General features: G+C 40.3%; 1 protein-coding gene across 3 annotated transcripts in view; it reads left to right on the top strand.

Annotated features, from left to right (window-relative positions):
• The window catches only part of TCF20 (transcription factor 20), a 202,793-nt gene extending 180,735 nt beyond the window's left edge, over positions 1 to 22,058 (top strand). For 2 of the 3 annotated variants that reach the window (XM_063133633.1, XM_063133634.1), the window contains 4 exons: positions 4,126 to 4,219; positions 8,097 to 8,146; positions 15,349 to 15,476; positions 20,764 to 22,058. In XM_063133633.1, coding sequence (XP_062989703.1) covers positions 4,126 to 4,219; positions 8,097 to 8,146; positions 15,349 to 15,432 — 228 coding nt within the window. In that variant the 3' untranslated portion in view covers positions 15,433 to 15,476; positions 20,764 to 22,058. The remainder of the gene's footprint in view (positions 1 to 4,125; positions 4,220 to 8,096; positions 8,147 to 15,348; positions 15,477 to 20,763) is intronic. The other variant, XM_063133635.1, reaches the window with a different exon arrangement.
• The last annotated feature ends 346 nt before the right edge of the window (positions 22,059 to 22,404 follow it).

Raw genomic sequence — 22,404 nt, 5'->3', positions numbered from 1 at the left:
CCTTCCAATGGCAGACTAAAATGAAGAGTTCCACCAGGATTGTAAGCAAATTGGAGTCACTAAGAAACAAGGAGATATCAGCCTGCCAGGGTTTGCTGAAGTACAATAAAAATCTCAAACCTATTGGAGCAGCTGCATCCACATAGCCCAGTGTCAGCTGAACATAATCAGTCACGGAATATAGGATATTAATTTGGGGGGGGGGGACGGAAGTGGGGGAAGGGGGACAGTAGAATGCCCTGTCTGGAGGAAATAGCTGGCTGGAACCCTGAACAGGAGCACTTATTTTAGGAGAGAGAATATACTGCAGTGATTTGTTGCGTCCCCCTTGTCTTATTCAGATATTAACACAGATAATGTTATCAAGGTTGAGAAATTCACTTCTTCCTAAAAAGTGCTGGGTTCCATAGCCAGCTATTCTAGTATGCAGTTATTTCAGGTGTCTAGAAATACTGTGCATAATCCACAGTTAGTCAATACTTTTATTAGGACCAACCAAAATGCTTCAAAAGACGGTGGAAGCTTTCAGGTTCTCCCGAATTGTTCATCAGATTAGATGATACAGAACAAGCAAGTACAACAATTAGGCCAGAAATTGTGGCTATGAAGCTTGCAGCTTAGACTCAGTGTCAAGATGGAAATTGCAGATGGAGGACCCAAAACTATGCCTATTTAGACAGAACAAAATTGTACAACTCCCAGCATCCCTTCATGCTGGCTGGGGCACGCTGGGGATTGTACGACTTTTGCTGTCTAAACATGCATATGATTGTCCCATAAATGGCTTAGTCTCTGGTAGATGCTGCAGGCAACAGATTACTTTATGTCTTTGTAGTAGGAACATGCATTTATCCAGTCTATGTGAGGATAACTGAAGTCCCCCATTAAAATATTTTTCCTTTGGATGCCTCCTTTAAAGCCAAGCATTCATTCCAACACCCCATTTTGCTCAGAGGCTTCCCTCAGTAGCACAGAACCAGCTATACATGGTTGCCTTCTCCAAATGTCTCTGGTGTATACATTTTGCCCTCTGGCCTCTTTGACTGGCTACCACATTCTAGTACATGCTTGTACTAGTTCTACCTTGTCCTCCTTTGAATAATCCCTCTCATCCCCTTGGGATGATTCAACCCAAACTGAAAGCTCCCCAGCTTCTGTTGGCTTTCTTCCAGGAATCAATTTAAAAGCTGCCTCGCCCCCCTTTTGATGTTAAGCACCAGCATGGTGGTTGCATTTTGGTTCAGATGAAGTCTATCCTTTTCGCCAAGCCTTGCCTTATCCCAAAATGTTCCCTAAATGCTAACCAATGCAACCCCCCTCCCTCCCTACGCTACCATCTCATTCATGCATTGAAAACCCTTGGCTTTGCCATTCTATTGATCCTTGCTCATGGGACAGATAGCATTTCCAAGAAAGCAACCTTGAAAGTCATGGTTTTCAACCTTCTACCTAAATTTGGCTTGCAGGACTGCATGACTACATTTCTCGAGCTCATTGGTGACAACATGTACTGTGACCACTGTCTCCACCCCAGCACTATCTACCAGGCTGTCTAGAGATGGATGTGTGACATCTTAACCTCTTCACCAGTCAGGCAATTCATCATGAAGTCTACATACCTGCCACAAAGCTAGCTGTTTACGTCTGTAATGACTGAACTGCCCATTACCACCACCTGGAAGCTTATCTTCAGTGTGAGAGGATATCTATCCATCCTCAAGAATGGGTCCTTCCAAGGAATTATTTCCTCCTTCGTTTTGGTGATGCTCCCTTTTCCAAAGACCCTCCTTCTCTGTGACAGTAGAGAAGCTGTCACCCCGGGAGTTGGCTCCCCAAAGACCTCATCCCCAAAGGCCTCATCTACCATTCTCTCTGTCTTTCTCAGCTTCTCCAGGTCATCTACCTTGGCCTCAGGGGAGAGAAGTTGTTCCCTGACAGCCAGAAGCTCATTGTACTAAGCACACACCTACAGCCTCTGTCCAGCAGGTAGATAACCATACATGTCATACTCTGTGTAATAGCCCCCTCATCCTGACTGTCTTCCTACCTTCATAGCTGTTTTTCTTACATTTGCTTTCTTGGGAAGCAAAGTTATTTACAGTTCAAATGGGCGAAGGGTTGACTGCCCTAAACTTCTTGCCCTCTTGCTAAATTCACCTGACTGCTTAACTTCTTACTACCCTGATACTTTGTCACTGGGCCTGATACATTTCATCAGCTGCAGCTTTCCGTTATGCTCATAAAGCTGGGCTACCTCGCAAACCTGTTCCTACATCCTGGATTTCTCCTGAAATTTCCCTGCTAAACTCCCACATGAAACTGCCTCTTTTCTCCTGCTGTTCACTCACTCTTAATTTGTGAGCTCCCTAGGACTGATAGGCTACTTAAAGAGTTACATTGCTGCTGCCCCTGCCCCCGCCCCCAACTAGCTCAGTGACTCACCTCAAGTAGATGGAACAATGTCGGTAGATTTCCTTGCGGGAAAGTCTGTAGTGTGTTCGTGGCTCTGCCCACATGTCCAACAAAATGAAGTGGTGGAGAGCTAAGGTGGTTGAACGGGATGTACTTCTTCAGATGGGGTATTCTACTATTGAATGCTCGCTCCATGCAACAATTCCTTGCAAATAGAAGACTACTGAATTGGGATAAAAGGTACTAGCCTAGTCCTTTGCAGGATTTTTTTTTAATGTACTGATTTAAAATCTGATTCCTCAGTCTCACTGTTAATACTCTTATGATATCATTTTCCTGCATGTATAGACCACAGGCCCTCTCAAGGTCTAGAATCGGAAACCTTAGGGAGACAGGGAGACCCAGTGGGCTGAAGAAACTGATATTAATTAATCAGCCAGATCTGTTTACAGAAGGTGGAAAGTGAAACCCTGGGTCAGGCCTTCCGCAAGGTGTGAGAGAGGTATACACTAGGCAGTGGCACCATGCTTTGCTTTGCTGTCTTCTGTCTATAGAAACCACTGCTGCTATAGAAGACTGGCAAATGAGGTGGAGCCCGAGCACGGCCTGGACTTCACCTCGCCTCCTTCTCTCTTCCTGTGCCACAGTCGGGCATCTAACGACGTATTCTTTAACAAGTTACTGAGTAATTCGTATTTCTGCATTTTGTGGGGGTGGGGGTTACTAGTAGGTGTTGTTATAATATTTCATCCCCCAGCCTTGGGTTTAGTGAAAACTAATGGGATGGCTTACAATGCTTAAAAATAAACGTTAAAAATAAATAAATAGGAAACAGCTTAACGAAGCAGAACATTAAAAAGCAACCTCATGGTACTACAGTAGAATAATTGGCTTAGGTAAGTAAAAATGAGACAAGAGACTGTGTCAGGTGAGCCTCATGGGGGGAGAAGGTTCCAAAGCTGGGGCACCAGAACTGAAAAGACCCTCCCCCTAGTTGACAGCCACTTCAACACTGAAAGTAGGGGTACTAAGAGAAGGGCCTCAAAAAAGGGATATTAACATTCAGGCAGACACTTGAGAACAAGCAGTACTTTCTGAAGTTGGCTGTTTTTTTGGATCAAGTATACCAACTATTTGGAATTTTAGTTGAAGGTTTTGTTTAACTAGAGACAATTGTTTCACATATAACGCTTAACCATGGCATGGACTGTTGAATTCTGGGTTGTCAGGGTGTGTGAATATGGCTTTGTTAATCACAAGCAACCCAGAACGAGAACCATGGCTTATTGTTGGATGGTCAACTCTGGGTTGTTTAAACCATGGTTTGTTGTTACATTGTCATACCCAGAACTGTGGATTGTTCATGGGTTGTTTTACTACGCTACTGAGGCAGCAAGAAAGAGTGATAAAAAAACGGCTACTCTGCATGCCAGTACTACGGTACTGCAAAGGCCTTTGAGATACAGGAAGAGAGAAGATGAAGGAGGAGGGAAACAAATGACTCAGGAATTGAGAAAACAAACTATGGTTAGCTCAATCATCTGCCAGACAAACCCTGAATAGGGCCACAAAACATGGGTTAAATAAACAATGGGTTGGTGTTATGTGCGAAACAGGCCAGTGACTGGACAAATGAAGTTTTATGTGACAGAAATAGAAGAAAAATCTAAGGTTTATATGTAAGCTAGTGTTCTATCTTCTCATTTCTTTCAGAAATGTTCTCATTGCCAGGAACCAGGAGCCACCTTAGGCTGCTACAACAAAGGCTGCTCCTTCCGATATCATTATCCATGTGCCATCGATGCAGGTAAGAACATGTTAATCTTAAAACACTTTTATAAGAGAGTGAGACTGAAAACCACTTGCCACCAAAGCAAAATAGTAACCTGTAAGTACAGCTTGTAGCACTGTTACATAGTAAATCACCGTACAGTAAATGGTGGAAAAATAATTGCCTATTAAACAGTGGATTTTATGTTCAGAAGTGGTAACCACAAAATATATTTACTCATGATACAGAAATTAAAACCAAATGCAATATTCTAATCTTTAATTAGTCTTCTGTCAAATTCCACTAAATGCAGACATTTGAGGTTCTTGACAAACAAGGTTCTTTCCTTGTTTGAGGGAGTTAATTGAATTCCAGTACACATTTCCTGTGTTAGTATAGGTAGATGTAATCCTAAAGCATTTGGAGTATGAGAGATGGAGTTGCACCTATATCTAGAGGCTGCATTTTTAGTCTCTTGCCAGACTGATGAATAGGGTTGGAGTGGAGCCAGGGAGGATAGGTATTGAAGCTGGTTAAGTTGCAGGCTCTTCCCTTCCAGGCATTTGCTGTGTCAACATGCTTTATACCTTCTACCTGTTACATTCCTTTTACTGGATTGTAAAAATCATGGTTGCAGAAGCTTTTGTGTTAACATAACACTTGTATAAGGCCTATTATGATTCAGCTTTGACCTGAGGTCCTTTTGGATGCACATGTAATAGGGCTTTTTCTATGGAATTTGGAGCCATTTTCTTGTGAAGTATGAGACTGGGGATACATTTGAAAAATGCTTTAATCAGTGGGAGTAGAATGGGTACATTTCAAAGATGCACACAATTAATGCATATCTTTGAAAAATACACATGCATTTTCATACGGAAATATAATATTAAAGACTGCAATATGATATGGACATGAGACAGAATGAGCTTCAAAGTGAAATGTGGAGAATATCAATGAAATTGAATTTTGTTTGTATGCACATCCCTACCTTGTTTTCAAGCAGAATTGCGTTTCCCCCAGATGGGGTGGGTGGGTGGGAAACCATGATTCTGCTGAGAAACAAGCCATGCATCTTTGCATGCATCTTGTCACCTAGCAGCCTCACAGCCCTCCCCCCCCCCCCGGCCTACCCAACGGCTGTGAGGTGCAATGTGATTCTGCTGGGAAACCAGGTGCACAGTCCCTGCACACCTTGCTTCCCAACAGAAACTGGTGGCTCAGCTGGGGTGGAGGCTGTGCTGCAGAGGCAGAGGGCCCAGTGGGGCTTGCAGAACTCCCCTTGGGAGGAGCCACATGCATGTAAAAAAGAAGTTTCAAGGAAGTGGAGACTTTGCTTCTTGTGATTACACATTCTGTCTGTTTTCATTCCATATTTGGAGTTTGGAAAAATGCAGTTGTAATAACACACATAACCAAAATTGATTTCATAATAAGATACCTTGGCCAAAAACTGATGAATTGTTGTTGAACACAGACCTGATTTTCTTATGAATGGCTTTATGAAGTAAAACAGGAAAATGAATTATGAGCCAAATAAAATGCAATATATTTTGGGAATATACTATTTTAGAAATTTTCTGAGAAGTTCGTGAATGAAGGACTTTTGCTCAGCTATGATGATACCATTTTCTACTCCTGTTCTGACATTTTTAAGTCAAATATCTTTGCTATTGAAACAGATTTCTCTGGAACTAGGTATTTTAAAGCTGTAATATTGGTGGCAAAGAAAACTTTGGACTTGAGTCACTAGTAGTTTAAACTCTCTTTTGAGAGAGATAGTTACCAAATAACCTGTAATCTATTCTTTGTACATTTATTGTGAGGTGAGTCATTGCTAACTTCTGCAAAGAGCTAGACACATTTATTCCAAGCACCAAATTGGTGCTTATTGGGATTGCATGGTATTCACAGCAAAAAGACAATTGTTGAATAATTATAGAAGAAAGAGCAGATTGCATGGCTTAGGTTAGTTTGGTTGGGGGATAAACACCTTAGGGTGCAATTCTATGCATGTTTAGACACAAAGTCGTCCTATAATTCCCAGCATTCCCCAGCCAGACAAACTAGCTAGAGAATGTTGGGAGTTGTAGGACTTTTCTCTGTCAAAATCTGTATAGGATTGCACCCTTAACTAAGCATTTGGAGTCATTCTGTGATGCCATCCTGATGATAGGAACAAAATCTTAAAACACATAAATATTGTTACCTGGAATACTGGCATACCATGCTTGCAACTTCTTGGGAACTCCTGTTGGGCCTTTGCTGGAGACAGATTACTGATACTACAATTGGGCTGATCCAGGAATGCAATTCTTACTTTTTTAAAAGCTCTTTGTGCTTAGAGTATGTAGAAGATTTCCGTCCTTATCAACTAGCTAAAAATATTGTAGGAATAATATTTTCATTTCTAATACTTGTTTTAAGGGTTCCTGTTTTCTGAAAACTGTCTTGTGGTATTGTATAATTTCACATCTGTAGAATCAGATCACACAATGACTCCTAATTTTTGTTTTGAATTGTAGTTGCTAACCACCTCCCACACCCCAGGAAAAACGTTTTTAAAATGGTTTGTTTACAAAAAAAGGGGCATCTGGAGCTCTATAGAGTGCCAAAAACATCAAATCTAGCTTGTTTGTAAGATAAATTTGTCCCTTTTGGCCACTGTGGAGTGCCAAAGGAGTTAAATTTAGGTAGGAAACAAGCTAAATATAAATTTTGTAGTGCTCTGCCCTACAGAGTGGTACCAGCGATTTCCCTCCTTTTTTCTGTCTTTTGTTTGGGGTGTGTGTGCCTCCTGCAGAGTTCAGCTCACGGGATGTAGGGCCCCTGAACCTCCCAAAGTCACCTACCCCACTTGTAGAGAATTGTGGGGACTGGATCTGTGAATGGTTTTGTGAAGATTCACTATGTTAATGGTACAGCTGAAATTAGATTCCCCCCTCCCCCAAATGGCAGTTGCAATAATGTTAGGGGCATTTAGAGTATCTCTATAGCTGAAATTGAAAGTATTTATTTTTATTTAAAACATTTATATCCCGCCCTATATCATTAAGATCTCAGAGCGGCGTACAGATAAAAACATACAGTATAAAATTATAAATATGCACAGTTAAAAACAAATTAAACCATGATCCAAGTTAAAACAATATATAATTTAAAAGCAATAAAAGCAGTTAAACAGTTAAAACAATGTGCCAGTGAGTTTAACCATCAAAGGCTTTGTTAAAAAGCCATGTTTTTACTTGGCGTCAAAATGCAGTCAATGTTGGCACCAATTGGGCCTCCAAGGGGAGGGTATTCCACAGTCGGGGTGCCACAACAGAGAAAACCCTCTCCCTTGTCCCAACATAGCGTATATGTTGCATTGGTGGGATGCGGAGAAGGGCTCCTCCAACAGATCTAAGGTCTCGGGCAGGCATATATAAGGAAAGGCGCTCTCTCAAGTATCGAAGTCCCAAGCTGTTTATGACTTGAGAAAGGATGCCTTGATAGAAGCAGTTGTTTTAAACAGTTTTTATTGATACTAGGTTTGAGATGGAAACAATTTAAAAAGAGCCTCAGAAACGGCTTAAGGTCTTGAAAAAATGGTGTTTGCAGCATGCTGCTGGGATGAACACCTTAATCTGTGAAGGGGTGATGTATGTCCACAAACACTGAGTAAACCTGTTCTTTGGAGCCTGGATTGTTCCCAGGAGTTTTTCAGTGCATGCTTGCAGTGTGCTGCAGATGCCCTTTAAACATTTGTGTTTAATGTGCTGCAATTGCAACCATGCATATTATAGGGGTAAAGAAGCAGATTCAATATTGTTGTCATGTATGTGTTTAAATGATCTTCATAAAGGTCTTGGAGTTGGGGCTACCATTTTATTTTAGAAGTAATTTTACACACTCTTTACTTCTTCTCTTCTAGATTGTTTACTAAACGAAGAGAATTTCTCAGTGAGGTGCCCCAAGCACAAGGTAATAATATTATTATAAATTTGGCAATGGTCTTTGCTGCACTCATCACAGTTTATTTCAATTATTTCAAATCCATTTTGTTTCCTGGTAATGCTTTCTTAAAGGAAATGTTCCCAGGCCTTTCCCTCATGTTATGTGTTACTCTGTATGTATACATGTGCTTCTGCAGGGTAGCATTCTGTGGAGATGATATAGTACTGTATCTTTAAGAGAACAAGGATTAGATCCAGCTGAAGCCTGGGCAATCTATAAGGGGAGATTGGGGATAGCATTTGAGAGGGCTTAGTCAGGCATACGGCTATGCTGCCAGCCTTGCAAGGCATACTTTAAATAAAGGAATTATATTTGTACATTTACTTTGCCTCTTTTTGGATATGACATTTTGGCGACGAAGAATGGCTCTTTTTTTATCATTGAACCCACCAGCACCTTTTCTTCAGAGTCCAAGTGAGCCTCCAATTGCATTCCCTGCCTGGATTCTGATGTTTGAAAAGTACTTGTTGGCAGTCAGCAATAAGGAATTTTCTCAAGCAAGAAAATGTGCGTTGCTTACTCATTGCTTGGGAGTTGAAGGACAACGGATATTTTACAATCTTCCACTTGCTGACGATAAATATGAGACTGCATGTATCGCTTTAAAGAACTTTTTTGTGCCAAAAGTGAATGTGGTAGCTAACAGCTACAAATTTCGTCAGCATGAGCAGAAACCGGGGGAGTCGGTGTTACAGTCTACTGCTGCTTTGAGAGACTTAATGAGCTTGTGTAACTTTGGAGATATGGCGGAAGAGATGATTAGAGACCAGCTAATTGAGAAAACATCTTTGCCTCGTATACGAGAACGCTTACTTCTAGAGACAGATCTTACATTAGAGAAAGTGATAACAATTGCAACTCAAATTGAGGCAGCCCTGGCAGAAGCTAAACTAATGAGTTTGGACAAAGGGGGCATGGTGCAAGCAGTGGATCCATGGCATAAGTGTTCCAATAGAAGGCAGATAGAGGATGATGAAGAGAAAGCTGGTTAAAAGCGATTAAATCAGCCGAGTCAAATTAAATACTGTTTTCGTTGTGGGTCTTCACAACATCTTGCAAGTCACTCAGGATGTCCGCCTAAGAATGTTCAGTGTAATAATTGCAAAAAACCGGGACATTTTGCTAAAGCATGTCATCGTAATAACCAGCAAGTACATGTAGTTACAATACCAGATGTTACTATTTTGAGTGTGGACAGAACTAGTTCCACACATACAGTAGAAAAAATCATGTGTACTGTTAATATTTCTGTTACAGGAGTATCAAAGGATGTTGAATTAATGTTGGACGCTCAGCAGTCTCTACATTACCTGAATCATTGTATCGCCATTACTTCAGGGGTATACCACTTATGAAACCAAAAATGCAGTTAGTGTGTTATCTGAAGAACCAAATTCCTGTATGTGGATGTCTACCTGTAAAAGTAACTTTTGGGCAATGTTGTGCATCTGCAGAGATTTACATTGTTCCTGATGGTACTTCTATTCTTGGGAGGGATGTATTTGCTGCATTGAATCTTGGAACAGTTGATGGGCATGTTGTTCCTCCCCAATTAAGTACTTTTGTAGAGCAAACATCAGTTTCAACTGTGTTGGAAGACCAAAGTGAAGGAAAACTTGGTTGTGCACATGGGTTTGTCCATAAAGTTAAAATGAAACCAAATATGATACCTGTACGCTAGAAGTTACGGCGTTTACCATTTGCAGTTAGAGATGCTGTTTCTGAAGAGATTAAGAAATTGGTGCAACAAGATGTTATTGAGGAGGTGGATTCATCTGAATGAAACCACCTATAGTAGTGGCAAAGAAGAAGAATGGTGATATTCGTGTTTGTGTAGATTTGAGGGAGCCAAATAAAGCTATGGTGATTGATAGCCATCCTCTTCCACATATAGAAGAAGTTTTTGCAGAACTTTGGGGAGCAAGGATGTTTTCGACTCTTGGTTTGCAGAGTGCATACCATCAAGTTGTGTTGCATGAAGATAGCAGAGATCTTACAGCATTTATTACACATGGATTATTCCATTTTAAACGTGTCCCCTATGGACTTGCATCAGCACCTAGTGCTTTCCAAAAGATGATGTTACTAATCCTTAAGAAGCAAAAGGGGGTCCAATGTTATCTGGACGATATTATTGTGTTTGGAAATACTCCTGAGGAACATGAAAGTAATTTGCAGTCTGTATTGAGCTGTATTAGCGCAGCGGGCTTGAAGCTTAATTCAGATAAATGTAAGTTTAGACAAACTGAGCTTTCTTTTCTTGGACATACAATTTCACCACAGGAATTGAAACCTGATCCTGATCATGTGTTGGCAGTGCTAGAGGCACCTCCCCCAAGTGATGTACAAACCTTACGATCTTCTTGGTACGCAAAATTTATTCCTAATTATGCATCTATTTTTGAGCCCCTTCGTGAACTGCTAAGAGGAACGTCAAATTTTATTTGGACAAAGGCTGCACAGTCTAGTTTTGAGAATGTAAAAGTGTTGATTGTGAACAGTCCTGCACTTGCATTGTTTAATCCTGCATTACCAATAATTTTGACAACGGATGCTTCTGATTATGGACTGGGTGCAGTACTTACACAGCTCCATGAGGATAAGATGGGAAAGACTGTTGCATTTGCATTAAGAACACTTACTGAAGCTGAGAGGAAATATTCAACTATTGAAAAAGAAGCACTTGCTTGTGTTTGGGCTACAGAAAAGTGGAGAACATATCTATGGGGCCATGTATTTAAACTGCATACTGACCATAAGCCCTTGACAACATTGTTAACCACAAAGGGAGTAGGTCGAGTAGGAAATCGCATCGCAAGATGGTCAACAAAACTACTGTCTTTTACATCTGAAATGGAATATAGACCAGGGACTAAAAATGTGACTGCTGATTGCTTGTCCTGCTTGCCTTTGTCATCATCTGAGAATTCATTGGAAAGTGATGAAGAAGTAGTTGCTATAATTACTAGTGCACTTAATGCAGTTACAAAAGAGCAATTCTTAGCTGCATGTTTGGCATGTCCAATCCAACAAAAGTTACGGGAATTTTTGACAGGTAGCCTAGTAATAAGAAAAAGCTTGAACCTGTTTTGTTGCCTTATTTTAGAATGCGTGACGAACTCTCTTTCCATGATGGGTATGTGTTACAGGGAGCACACCGTTTACTTGTGCCAGAGGAATTGCAGTCTATATTTATAAGTTTGATGGGCACATGATACCCATCAAGGGATTTTTAGAACTAAGCAAAGATTGAGAGATTTGTATTGGTGGCCAGGAATGGACTCTCAAACGGAAGCAGCTATAAAATCATGTGTTACTTGTCGATTACATGATAAGACAGCAATAACACGTGAATCACCATTACAGCCAGTTCCATTTCCAGATGCTGCATGGGAAAAGGTTGCAATTGATATTGTAGGACCTTTTGATGCTGCTCCAATTGATTGTCGTTATGCTATCACTTTAATTGATTATTATAGTAAATGGCCAGAAGTAGTGTTTACATCTCAAGCTACCTCAGCTACAGTTATTAGTTTCCTCTCCACTGTTTTTAGTAGAGAAGGAAATCCAAAAGAACTGGTTTCAGATAATGGAGCCCAGTCCACTTCAGTGGAATTTGAAACTTTCTTAGAAGAACATAATATTATTCATTGGAGATCATCTGTGTATTACCTCCAAGCTAATGGGGAGATTGAAAGGTTCAACAGAAGCCTGAAAGAGAGTTTACAAACAGCTAAGTTAGAAGGGAAAGCCTGGAAAACTTTCACCACTGCCTTTTTGCAAGTGTATAGAGCTACACAGCATGCAACAACACAGAGGTCACCTGCAGAGTTATTGCATGGCAGAGAGATGCATACAAAATTGAATGTGGCTGGAGTGTTAAACTCTAGACCAGATAGACCTTTGGAATCCGAGATGAGAGAGCAAGTTAAAGAGAAACAAAGGAAATCTAAAGTATATACAGATGGACGTTGTGGTGCTAAGGAACAAACATTCCAGTGCAACTCCTTTGTTTGAGTTAGGAAACCTGGGATTTTACGAAACAGAGAACAAAGATTCACATCTCTTCGTAAAATTATTGGAAAGAAAAGGACCTTATACATATAAACTTTCGGATGGATGTGTGTGGAATGCTTCTTATCTTGCTCCAGTAGATCGTCAAGATGATGAAGATACCCATTTGGGGTTAGAGGATTTGCCTTTTTCACCCACAATAGAGACTATGCCAGCAGCTGGATCTGACCAACCGGGAAGTGAACCAGGAAGTTGGCCAGTCCGTGTCAGACACCCACCTGCTTGGACTAAGGACTATTTTATGTAGTGTTGGGATGTGGGATTATGGAGGTTTCTTAAGAGGGGGAGAAATGTGGAGATGGTATAGTACTGTATCTTTAAGAGAGCAAGGATTAGATCCAGTTGAAGGCTGGGCAATCTATAAGAGGAGATTGGGGATAGCATTTGAGAGGGCTTAGTTAGGCATGCGGCTATGCTGCCAGCCTTGCAAGGTATACTTTAAATAAAGGATTTATATTTGTACTTTTACCTTGCCTCTTTTTGGATACAACACATTCTTTGAACAATTACAGACTATAAGGATCTGCATATTGCCCCTTTTAAATATTTCTTTTCTTCTGTATTACGGCTTGTTCTGTGAAGCTAACTTCATGGCTTTTGTATTAAGTATTTTTCTTTGGCTCTAATATTCAGTAAATATTGTGCTAGAAATGTTTGTCTGAAAATACTCTGCGAAAGATTAGTCTCAAAATGAATAAGGAGCTGATTGGAAAGCTTTTCTTATTAATGAATCGGTGCGTATTTATAGATTAGCAATAGCTGCTATGCTAGTACAATTGACCAGCTAATCCTAGTCCACTTGTTCAACCTCTGGACACATTGTAAAAGAACCTACTTTTGAAATAACCAAAACAGTCTTCTTCTCATACACCTAGGGCATACAGGAGAACAGAAATTGTATTAATTTTGAATAATACCATACGTAAGTAATTTGGAGATTCCTGGCATATCTGCATGTTTTTAAGATAATATACAGGCATGATTTGTTTCTTTAATTATAGTGGAGAGTAAGGAATAATGCTGCCATTTGAAGACTGGCCAGCCATCTCTGAGCAGTTCTCTGAGCAGAAAGTCATTTTGTCAAAGTAGAAAGCTGTTTTGTTAAATGACAATATTATAAATATAGAATACTTCCAACACATAGGTCATGTCTCACTAAGACTTCAGAAAACACCCAAACTTCAATAACTGAATAAAGATGCACATTGTGCCTTCAGAATCATTTGGATTATGTTGGATAGTGTTTCAACTCAAGCCATGTTTTCCAGCAAATGTACAGAATTGATAGTTTTATTGACAAGTCTGGTTTTTGTAGAGCAAAGTTTAGCAGACTTCAGGACAACTTGTGAGATATCATATCATAAACTGAGGTAGAGGCCTCTACTATTTTATGTGAGAAATGGGTATTCAACTTTAGCAGTCCATGATTTTATCAGTGAAAAACTTTGTGTGTGTGTATGCATGCATATTGTATCTGCATACATATTGTGTATGTGTGCATGTGTATACATGCATACACCCATCTTCCCACATTTTTATTTGTGAATCTATGAGGTGGCTCAGAAAATTTGTCAACACCCCAATGCAACTTAAGAACAATATCACAAAAACAGCAAGTGGCAACAGCAAACAAACTGCAACTTGTACCATTGAATTGCAAAGAATTTTCTATGAACCTATCATGTTTGTGTACAGCTCTCACTTGGATGGAAATGGAAACAATGAATTTTATCTTTTCTAAAATTTACAAATAGGTCTGCCTGTATGCTGTACTTTAAAAAGCAAATTGTGGCTGAAAAACTGATTTCTTCAATCTGTCTATAAATTATGCATGCCAGGAAAATGAGCATATATTGGATTATTTTGCATTATTCATTCTGTTTCTGCTAAGCACAGGATGGTGCAAGGGATAGAGTCTGTTGAAACCCCATCCAACAATGGCTTGGAATTCTACAGAGCTCCTTTCTTGCATTGGAAATTTCATCAGATACTGTGTGTGTGCATTTTACAAGCCAGTCTTGGTGTATTTCAATGACATATGTGTATTCTCTCACATACTTACTTGCTTGATATAATCATCTGAAAACATTAATTGCAGCTTTCAAACTGCCAAGGTTGCCTAATTTTTTATTTGGAAGATAACATCATTGAGGGCTAGAACTAGCTTTTAAAAGTTCCCTTAAAGCTGAGATTGTCAGGATACTGATTTTTGTCCTCAGTATCAATTTTTGCTCTTTTTCTGAACTATGGAATACGTATAGCCCTGTTTATTATCTATCTCTTCTTCCAATGAAAGCCCCCAAGGCTCTCTTAAGAGGTTGCCCTAATGTAATTTTTTTTTTTGCTGTTTTAGAATTATTGGAGATATATTTAAAAATAACATTTTGAGAGGGCTTTCAAACATGCTATTTAAAAGTGTGTTTTTTCTTGGATGGTCTTTGGCTGATTATTTAAAAAGGTTTTTAGATATATGTTGTGTGTGTGCGCGCGTTATCTGTCTATGTGTTTTATACTTTTTCTTGTACTTTGTGCAATGTACTTTAATAGTTTTTAATTTTTGTGAAACCCCCAGAGGGATTTCGGCTATGGGGCGATATAGAAATATAATAAATGAAATGAAGTGATATGAATGTTAACCCATATGCCATAAGCTGATTTTAGTTAAGACGTGAAACTAGCTATATTTGTTAGATTCTCCACAAAATAAAAACAGTTCATGCTTAACATTTCTGATATAAATGCTGAAAACAATCTAACATCTGGAAGCAAACCCCTTTTGTAAAATGTCTTTTCGGAACAATCAAGGAAGAACTATAAAAAAGCGGAAGTCTGGTATTGTAATGCCTTTTGGTGTTCAATGTGGATGTTTTGTAATTTTGCAGGGGATGCAGCTCTATTTTCTCCCTAAACTCTGTATATTTCTTGCTTCACTAAAATGCCAAGAGCTGCCATGCGAAAATCCTGCCTAAAATATCTGTTTGATTCTAGTACTGATGCTGCTCTCTCTCTTTCATTCTCCATATATTCTTCTTCTCCTCTGCTTCTCTTTCCCTTCTTGTTCCTCTTCGCCTCCACCTTGGCATGCTGGACATCAGCCCCTCCTCCCTTGCTCTCTTCCGTCCTTGCAGAACAAGATGGTGAAAGGCAGCCTCAGCACAGAGCAGTCGGAGCGGGGGTGAGGGGGGAAGTGTGTTCGTGGGAATGAAAATAAAAGCAAGCACAGGTGAGTTGAGGGAAGGACACCCAAGTTTTCCCTCCCACCTTCTCTCTAGTTTGAGGGAGAAATGCATGGTGATCTTACTAGGCAGAGATTTTAACTGGGATTCTTATTCAATTCAGGCTGATGGTTGTATGTCACTTCTAATCGACATCCTTGTATGTTGACACTAATCCTTCCTGTTTTATCAGTGAAGGGTAAAATTGAGCAGAAGTTCTTTCCTGCAATATCCTTAATGACTGCTGTATTTTTACAAGTTTCCTCTGCTCCATCTATTTATGCAAATATAAAAGGGGGATGTGCAGGGCAGTGGTGGATGGGTTTTTAATTTGTTGCATTCTTTTGTGAGTAACTTAGACTAAGTTTTTTGAACCCCAATAACTCAAGATAATCTGTCTACCACTGTTCTCCGCAGATTGGTCTGAGTGAACTAGAAGAAAAGGCAGTGATCAAAGCTGCATAGGATTATAATTTGCTTTCACTCCCAGGGAACCAAAAAGCTTTTAAAAAGCTATGAGGAACACTGCTTCATGCAGTCTGTTGCGGGGTTTGCTTTGCTTACTAGTCTACTCCAGAGATACATGGGAAATAAAATTCAAAGAACAACTAATACCTTCCAAGGCTTTTCTATCCTGATAGGGAAGAAATTCTTGGTATGCCTGAATCAAATCAACATTGGACTATTGTGTGTCTGTGTCTGACTTGCTGCTGCCTCTTCCTCCTGTCAACCACATTGTTCCCTTTCTTTTCTCTACTACCAACCAGCCTGCCATCCAGGGCCTGTGTCAAGAGTAGGCATGGTTGAGCCCCTGCCAAGGACCCACACCCAGTAGGAGCCTTCTGAGAAGAGCACCCTGGAGTTGTTACTCCTCTTCACCATTGCAACCTGCTTAATCATCTCCCTTTCGCACTGGCCCAGACAGTGGTGGTGGTGGTGGTGCTGGTGCTGGTGCTGGTGAGAAGCAGGAGCAGTAGATGACACTCCTACTTGCTCACTCCTTCTCTGCCTGTCAAGAAAGCAAGTGGAAGCAATGATGATAAACAGGATGAGGAATAAAAATGGCTGGCAACAATGGCAGTGGGAAGGTAGACTCACTAAGGGGGCCCATTAAAGGTGTCATGCCCAAGGACTATGAAGAACTTGGAGGTGGTACTGCTGCCACCTATCTCACTTCCTATTCCAAGCCCAGAACAGACAATAGGGATAGTCACACATTCAGTCTTCATAGTGCTGCATGGTTTGGCAAAAGGAAACTTGGAAGCCAGTAATAAGGCTAAATGAGGTAGGCATGTGTGTGTGTGTGTGGTTGTCATAACATAGCCTGAGGCTGGCTCCCTGCTCAGCTCTGTCCCTATGGCAGTGGGAATGTATCTGTTTCTCTGGAGGCAATTCTTACTCCCCACAGACAGACAGGTAAATGCTGAGTTGCAAGGTTACCCTATATGAAATGTGTATATGTGTCTCAGGATAGTTATTTTAAACAGTATCTTTAAACCTTTTATTGATCTTAGTTATCTTAGTTATATAGTATTGGTGGTAAGTTGGTAACTGAAGCCCCTGACAGTTTACTAATGTCCTATTTATTTTTATAACATTCAGTTGTTTTTGTACTTGTTTTTGGCAGGGGAATAGGTTAGCAGAACTGTCCTCATTTTGCAGACAATGAAACTAAATTGCTAAGAGTCTAGGGGGGAATCCGCATGTTGTTCTGAAATCGCTTCTAAGCGACCCCAGTGTAACTTGCCTTTTGAAGAGCCAACAAAGAGACGTCCTTCCTGCCGCCGCCGCTGCCGCCACCCAACTCCCTCCTCGCCGGCTGGGACGAAAAGCTTGGGGGAAGAAGGCGGGGTGGAGAGCTTCTTCCGCTCTCAACCCCGCCTTCTTCAGCCGAGCTCTCCTCACCAGTCGGCAAGGAGGTCTGTGGGTGGCGGCGGCGGCGGCGAGAAGGACGTCTCTTCGTCGGCTCTTCAAAAGGCAAGTTACACGCTCGCTTTCACACCACACTGGGGTCGCTTAGAAGTGATTTCAGAATGACGTGCGGATTCCCCCTAAGTAACTTCTCTCAAAAGATACCCAAAATATACTTGGGTTACCTAAAAATAAAAGAAAGGTATTCAGGCTCTTTGTGCAGCAATATTTATTTATTTATTGATTGATTACATTTATATACTGCCCCACAGCTGAAGCTCTCTGGGCGGTTCACAAAAGTTAAAACAGTAAACATTAAAAAAACATACAAAATTTTAAAACCATCAGGAACATAAAAACAACAGTGGACCGGGACTGTTTTTTAAAGAGTAACCTCACCACAAGGGGCTTATTTGAAAGTTAGACAACCTGCCTAACAAATCTGCATTGAATGCGGATTCTCTGAGGGTTGCCTCATTCTGTCATGTATGAAGTGGGGCATGAGTGTTTATTTAGCTGTGAATGCATACGTTTTGGCAGTCTTGTAGGAATTGTTTTAGATTTACTGAGTAGAAATCTCCCTTCCAGATACAATGATTTTCTAGGTAGAATCATGGGGATAAAGTAGTTCTCAATGTTCATGAACTATCCCATCATTTAGTATCTTTATAGATGGGAACAGACAATCTTTTAAATACTGATGAATTAGATGCTGCGCTGAAGGAACTATAATTGGCTATTATTATTGTTTCATTTTTTCTTACCTGTTGGTCAGTTGCACCAGGTGCTGTCCATCTTCTTTGTCTTATACAGGAATAGTACATTTATAGGCTGGGATTGTGTCTCTTTGATCTGGTTTATCCATAATGACACTGGCCCAATAAACCATGGTTTATTGGGAATGCACTATGTGCCTTTGCACTCCCTTCTTGTCGTCGTCCCCCATCCCTCCTCAGATCCTGGTTTGTGTGGAGTCAATATCCACAGTTTTCCCATGATGTCTTAGACTACTGTGTTGAAAAAACTTTTCCAAAGCCATGTACACAAAGAGGAGAAGTTTACCAAACTGGGATGGTTATGTCTGAACCGGCACAGTGCATTGGTACATTTCCTAATCTTGGTCTCATGTTCCTGGCCACAGCTTGCAAGCAACTCCCTGCCCTACCTCAAATGTTGATTCATAAAGATTCTAGTATTTTTGTTCCATCACAGTTGAGAGCACTGTAATTAGAATTCACTTCTTCAGGAAGCATGTTTCCCAAAGCTCTGTGTGTGTGTGTGTTCTCTGCCTCCACTTATCAAGCAGAGTCATTGTCCTCAACAGGTGACCTCATGGCAGTCACTCCTAAGGGTCCTGGCTCCTCCTGGTTTACTGCGAAATGGGTGGTGGTGGGTGATTCCTGGTCTTCCAGCTCTTCCTCTGAGCTAGAATTTTCCAGCAGGGGTATGATAGTGTGTTAGAAGATCTTTTTCTCTGCGGTTTAATGGTAGCATGTTTATTCATCAAAAGAATGGGGCTTGTTTTTACTTGTGCTTCCAGAACCAGGGAAAAGTAATTCCACTAGCAAATTCTGAATATTTGGGTGGGGTTTGGAAAGAAGGAAGGCATATGGAAGTGTTTGTTTGTAAGTCCTCAATGGACTTGAAAACTGTACATCCAATCTTTATTAAACTTTTAGGATTTGCTCTACTTGTATCTGGTATGCTTTTGGGCAATGTGGAGAAAAATTCTGCCATCATGAAATAAAATGGCAGCCAATCAATTTTTTAAATATTTATTGCTTCAGTACCATTTGATTGATTTCAACTAATTTTTTTATGCATACTTTGGACTACCTTCTAAACTATCTCGAAATGCATTTCAATCAAAATGTGATTTTATATGGGTTATGTTGATAGTGTATTTTTTTTATTCTTTCTCAATGTTTGTATAGTATTCTGTATAGTACATGTCCTTCTTGAGTGTCCTGTAAAAAGGAAGAGGGATATAAGATAATAAAAACAAGTAAAATAATCTTGTTTTGGTAACGGGGACAGGCTGAGGGGGTTGAGGGGGTTCTGAAAGCATGCTAAGAATGAGGTGGAGATTGTCTAGTTTACATTAGCAGTGGTGAGTATTAAACTCAGGGCAGTTGTAGAATTCATCTGGAACAGGAGGCTGTGATGTTGGGTATGTGACACAGCCACATTTGAGGTATATTTGTTTTCTGCCTGGAAATGGTCTTATGTGATTGTGAGGGAAACATTTACCCCATTACTCCCAGAGTAATTTTGCTGATTGCAAAGTTCCTCTGAAAAATTGCTTTTTGGCAATAAGTATTAGAAGAAACTACCTGTATCTCTGCTTCCTTTCACAACTACTAAAGTCTCTGACCTTCTCTAACTCATTCTCTGATTCACTCCATGTTGGAAGTAGAATAGGACAAGAGCTGGTTCAAGAGCCGAAAAAGCAATTAATGCTGCTGTGTGTGTTTGGACATCACTATAATGTGAGGTTTGTTTATCTTCCCACCCACACAGTGGAAGTGGCAGAGGAGGATAGTGGTGCACTAAGTAAGGGGAAGCCCTTTGTTATCTCTGATCTGTGAAAGCTTAAGCCTCTTCGAGTCAGATGGGGAACCTCCATGGGTCAGAGGTTCCTCATTGCTGTTCAACGGGGATTAAAGCACATGGCAAATCCACCAAAAAATAAATTAATTAATTAAAAATCTGGCTAAAAGCCATCTCTAGCTAATCGGATTCAGTGCAGTGTCCAGAGCCAGTGCTAAAATGAAGAAGCAAGTAGAAATGGAGTCAGTTCCAAATGGAAAATTACCCTGGATTTCTTGAGTTCCGCCCTTAACAAAAGGAAGTAGTCTGGTAGAAAAATGGGATAGTCACCACCACCTCTTTGTGAATTGGACCTATCCATTTCTGATATAGTGATGTACTTCTGGTCTTGGAACAGAAAATCTGACATTTTAACTCTTTAAATGCAGGAAATGCTTCACATCCCTTGTTTTAGTCTAACAAGAATTTCATCTAATGCATTTACAGGACATTCAGAGTTGAGTAAGGGTGAATTCTCCAACAGCCTTGTGTCCCAGCACCAAATGTAGTGGATTCTGACATAGACATTTAGAAGACGATAGCCTATGATTTCATATAATAACTGCAGAATGAGTCTCTTTTCATGACTTCCCTTAAAAAGTTCATTGTTTAAGAAAAAATAACATTTATTGGTAACTTCCATAAACTATCCCGTTCAAGTTTAAGAACTCTTAGAGGTACTACTTCTACTACTACAAATTTCCCTTGGGTCCTTGTGTTAATTTTGGCATTAAGTTAATGGGACATTTTAGTTCTTATAAATGTTTCTAATAACAATGCTTTCCCCCTTTACAGGTTAGGCTGTTGAGATAAAGCGGCAGACATTCAAGATTGGATGGATTCTTTCCCCCTGTGCAGTCATGCCCCTCTCTTGATGTACCTGCCAACGCCAGCACTTCCTTCATCAACTCTTTCATCACACTTGACCGACAACATCACAGAATATGATCAAGGAGTCTGAACCAGCCGTTTTCATGGACACAATCTCCATAGTGACTATGGGAAGGGGAGGGAAAAGAAGAGAAGATGGGGAAATTAAAGAGGGAGGGATAAAATATATATATAGATATATATATATATAAAAAAGATCTATTTTTAGTCTTGATGATAGACTTGTTTTAAATGAAAGGTGCGCTATCCCTTTTTATGCATTAAATTGAATTTTTAGGATCCACCTATGTTCCAAGTTGCTCATAAACAAATATTAGTAAAATTCAAACAAGGCCTTTGCAAATGGATCTCATCTTGTCCATAAGGAGTTATGAGCTTGCTTAATCAGACTTGTCTCTTCACTCCATCTTCCACAACAGAAAACCCAGGTTTTAAAGAAAACAGATTTTTCTTTTTGTTGCTGGCAAAATTGTCTGTAAGGGCGGGAGGTGGGAGTGAGTGGTTGCAGGGGACAGGATGTTTGTATTTGTGTATGTGTGAACAGGGGATTTTTTTTTCCTTTTAAGAAACACTATTTATTTTTATTAAGAAAGGAAGCCTGATAAGAATCAGAAGATCCCTACGTCATGTGGCTTGTGAAATAAGTGTGGCTTCTACTAGCTTCATTTTCAGATACTCTTACCTTATATACATGACTCTGTGTACCAAAAGGTGGGGGATTTGGGCCATTCTTGGCATGGACAAATATTCCCAAATCATTCCAAGGAGCTTCTGCCTTTTTCTCACAGGCAGTCTAGAGGGAGGATGTTGGCTTGCCTACCAGAAAAGGGCGTTCAACAGGAAGTCTGAATGTTGACATAATCAGTGTGTGTTAAGCTGACGAGGAAAATCCAGTTAACCCTTCTCTTCTCTGTCTTTTGTTTCCCAAAGGAAGGAAGGGAGAATGTCAATTTAGCAGCCTACACCACATGGTTAATTTTTTATTTGTTTGTACATTGTGTAATTTTTAAACATTTGAGTTTAAAAACAAAACAAAACATTTTCTCTTGTTAAGGCCTTAAGAAGGGGTTAGTGCATCTTTCAGGGGTCACTCTGCCATGGGAATAAAATAGCTGTTTCACAAACAGTTTTATATAAAAAAAACTAAAACAAAACAAAAAAACCCACAAAAAAACCTAATAAACTTCATTTTAACCTTGTTTCACCTGTGGAATTTAATGTATTTCCCCCCTCTCTGTGCACAAACCATTTTTCTTTGTGTAGTTTACATACTGATTTAACTATCTTCTTTTAAGACGGGCCTTCCTCCATAATATGCTGGAGTGGAGCAGAGAGACTATTGGCACTGATATGGAACAAGCTTTCTGACGTTCTTTTATCCAGAGCACAAGGGTCCGGAACCTCCAGCCCACAGAGACATGTCAGCTGGGTCTAGTGTGTGTGTGTGTGTGTCTCCTCCCCTCCCCTCCCACAGTTAACATGTGGTCCTTGACAGATTTCCCCAGAGGAAATGGATCCCTTGTTGGTTGGGGGAAGGATGTCTTC

This window comes from Elgaria multicarinata, chromosome 9, assembly GCF_023053635.1.
Source record: "Elgaria multicarinata webbii isolate HBS135686 ecotype San Diego chromosome 9, rElgMul1.1.pri, whole genome shotgun sequence".
Taxonomy (NCBI): Eukaryota; Metazoa; Chordata; class Lepidosauria; order Squamata; family Anguidae; genus Elgaria; species Elgaria multicarinata.
The sequence above is the reverse complement of the archived record's forward strand: the minus strand, read 5'-3'. Positions and strand labels throughout refer to the sequence as shown.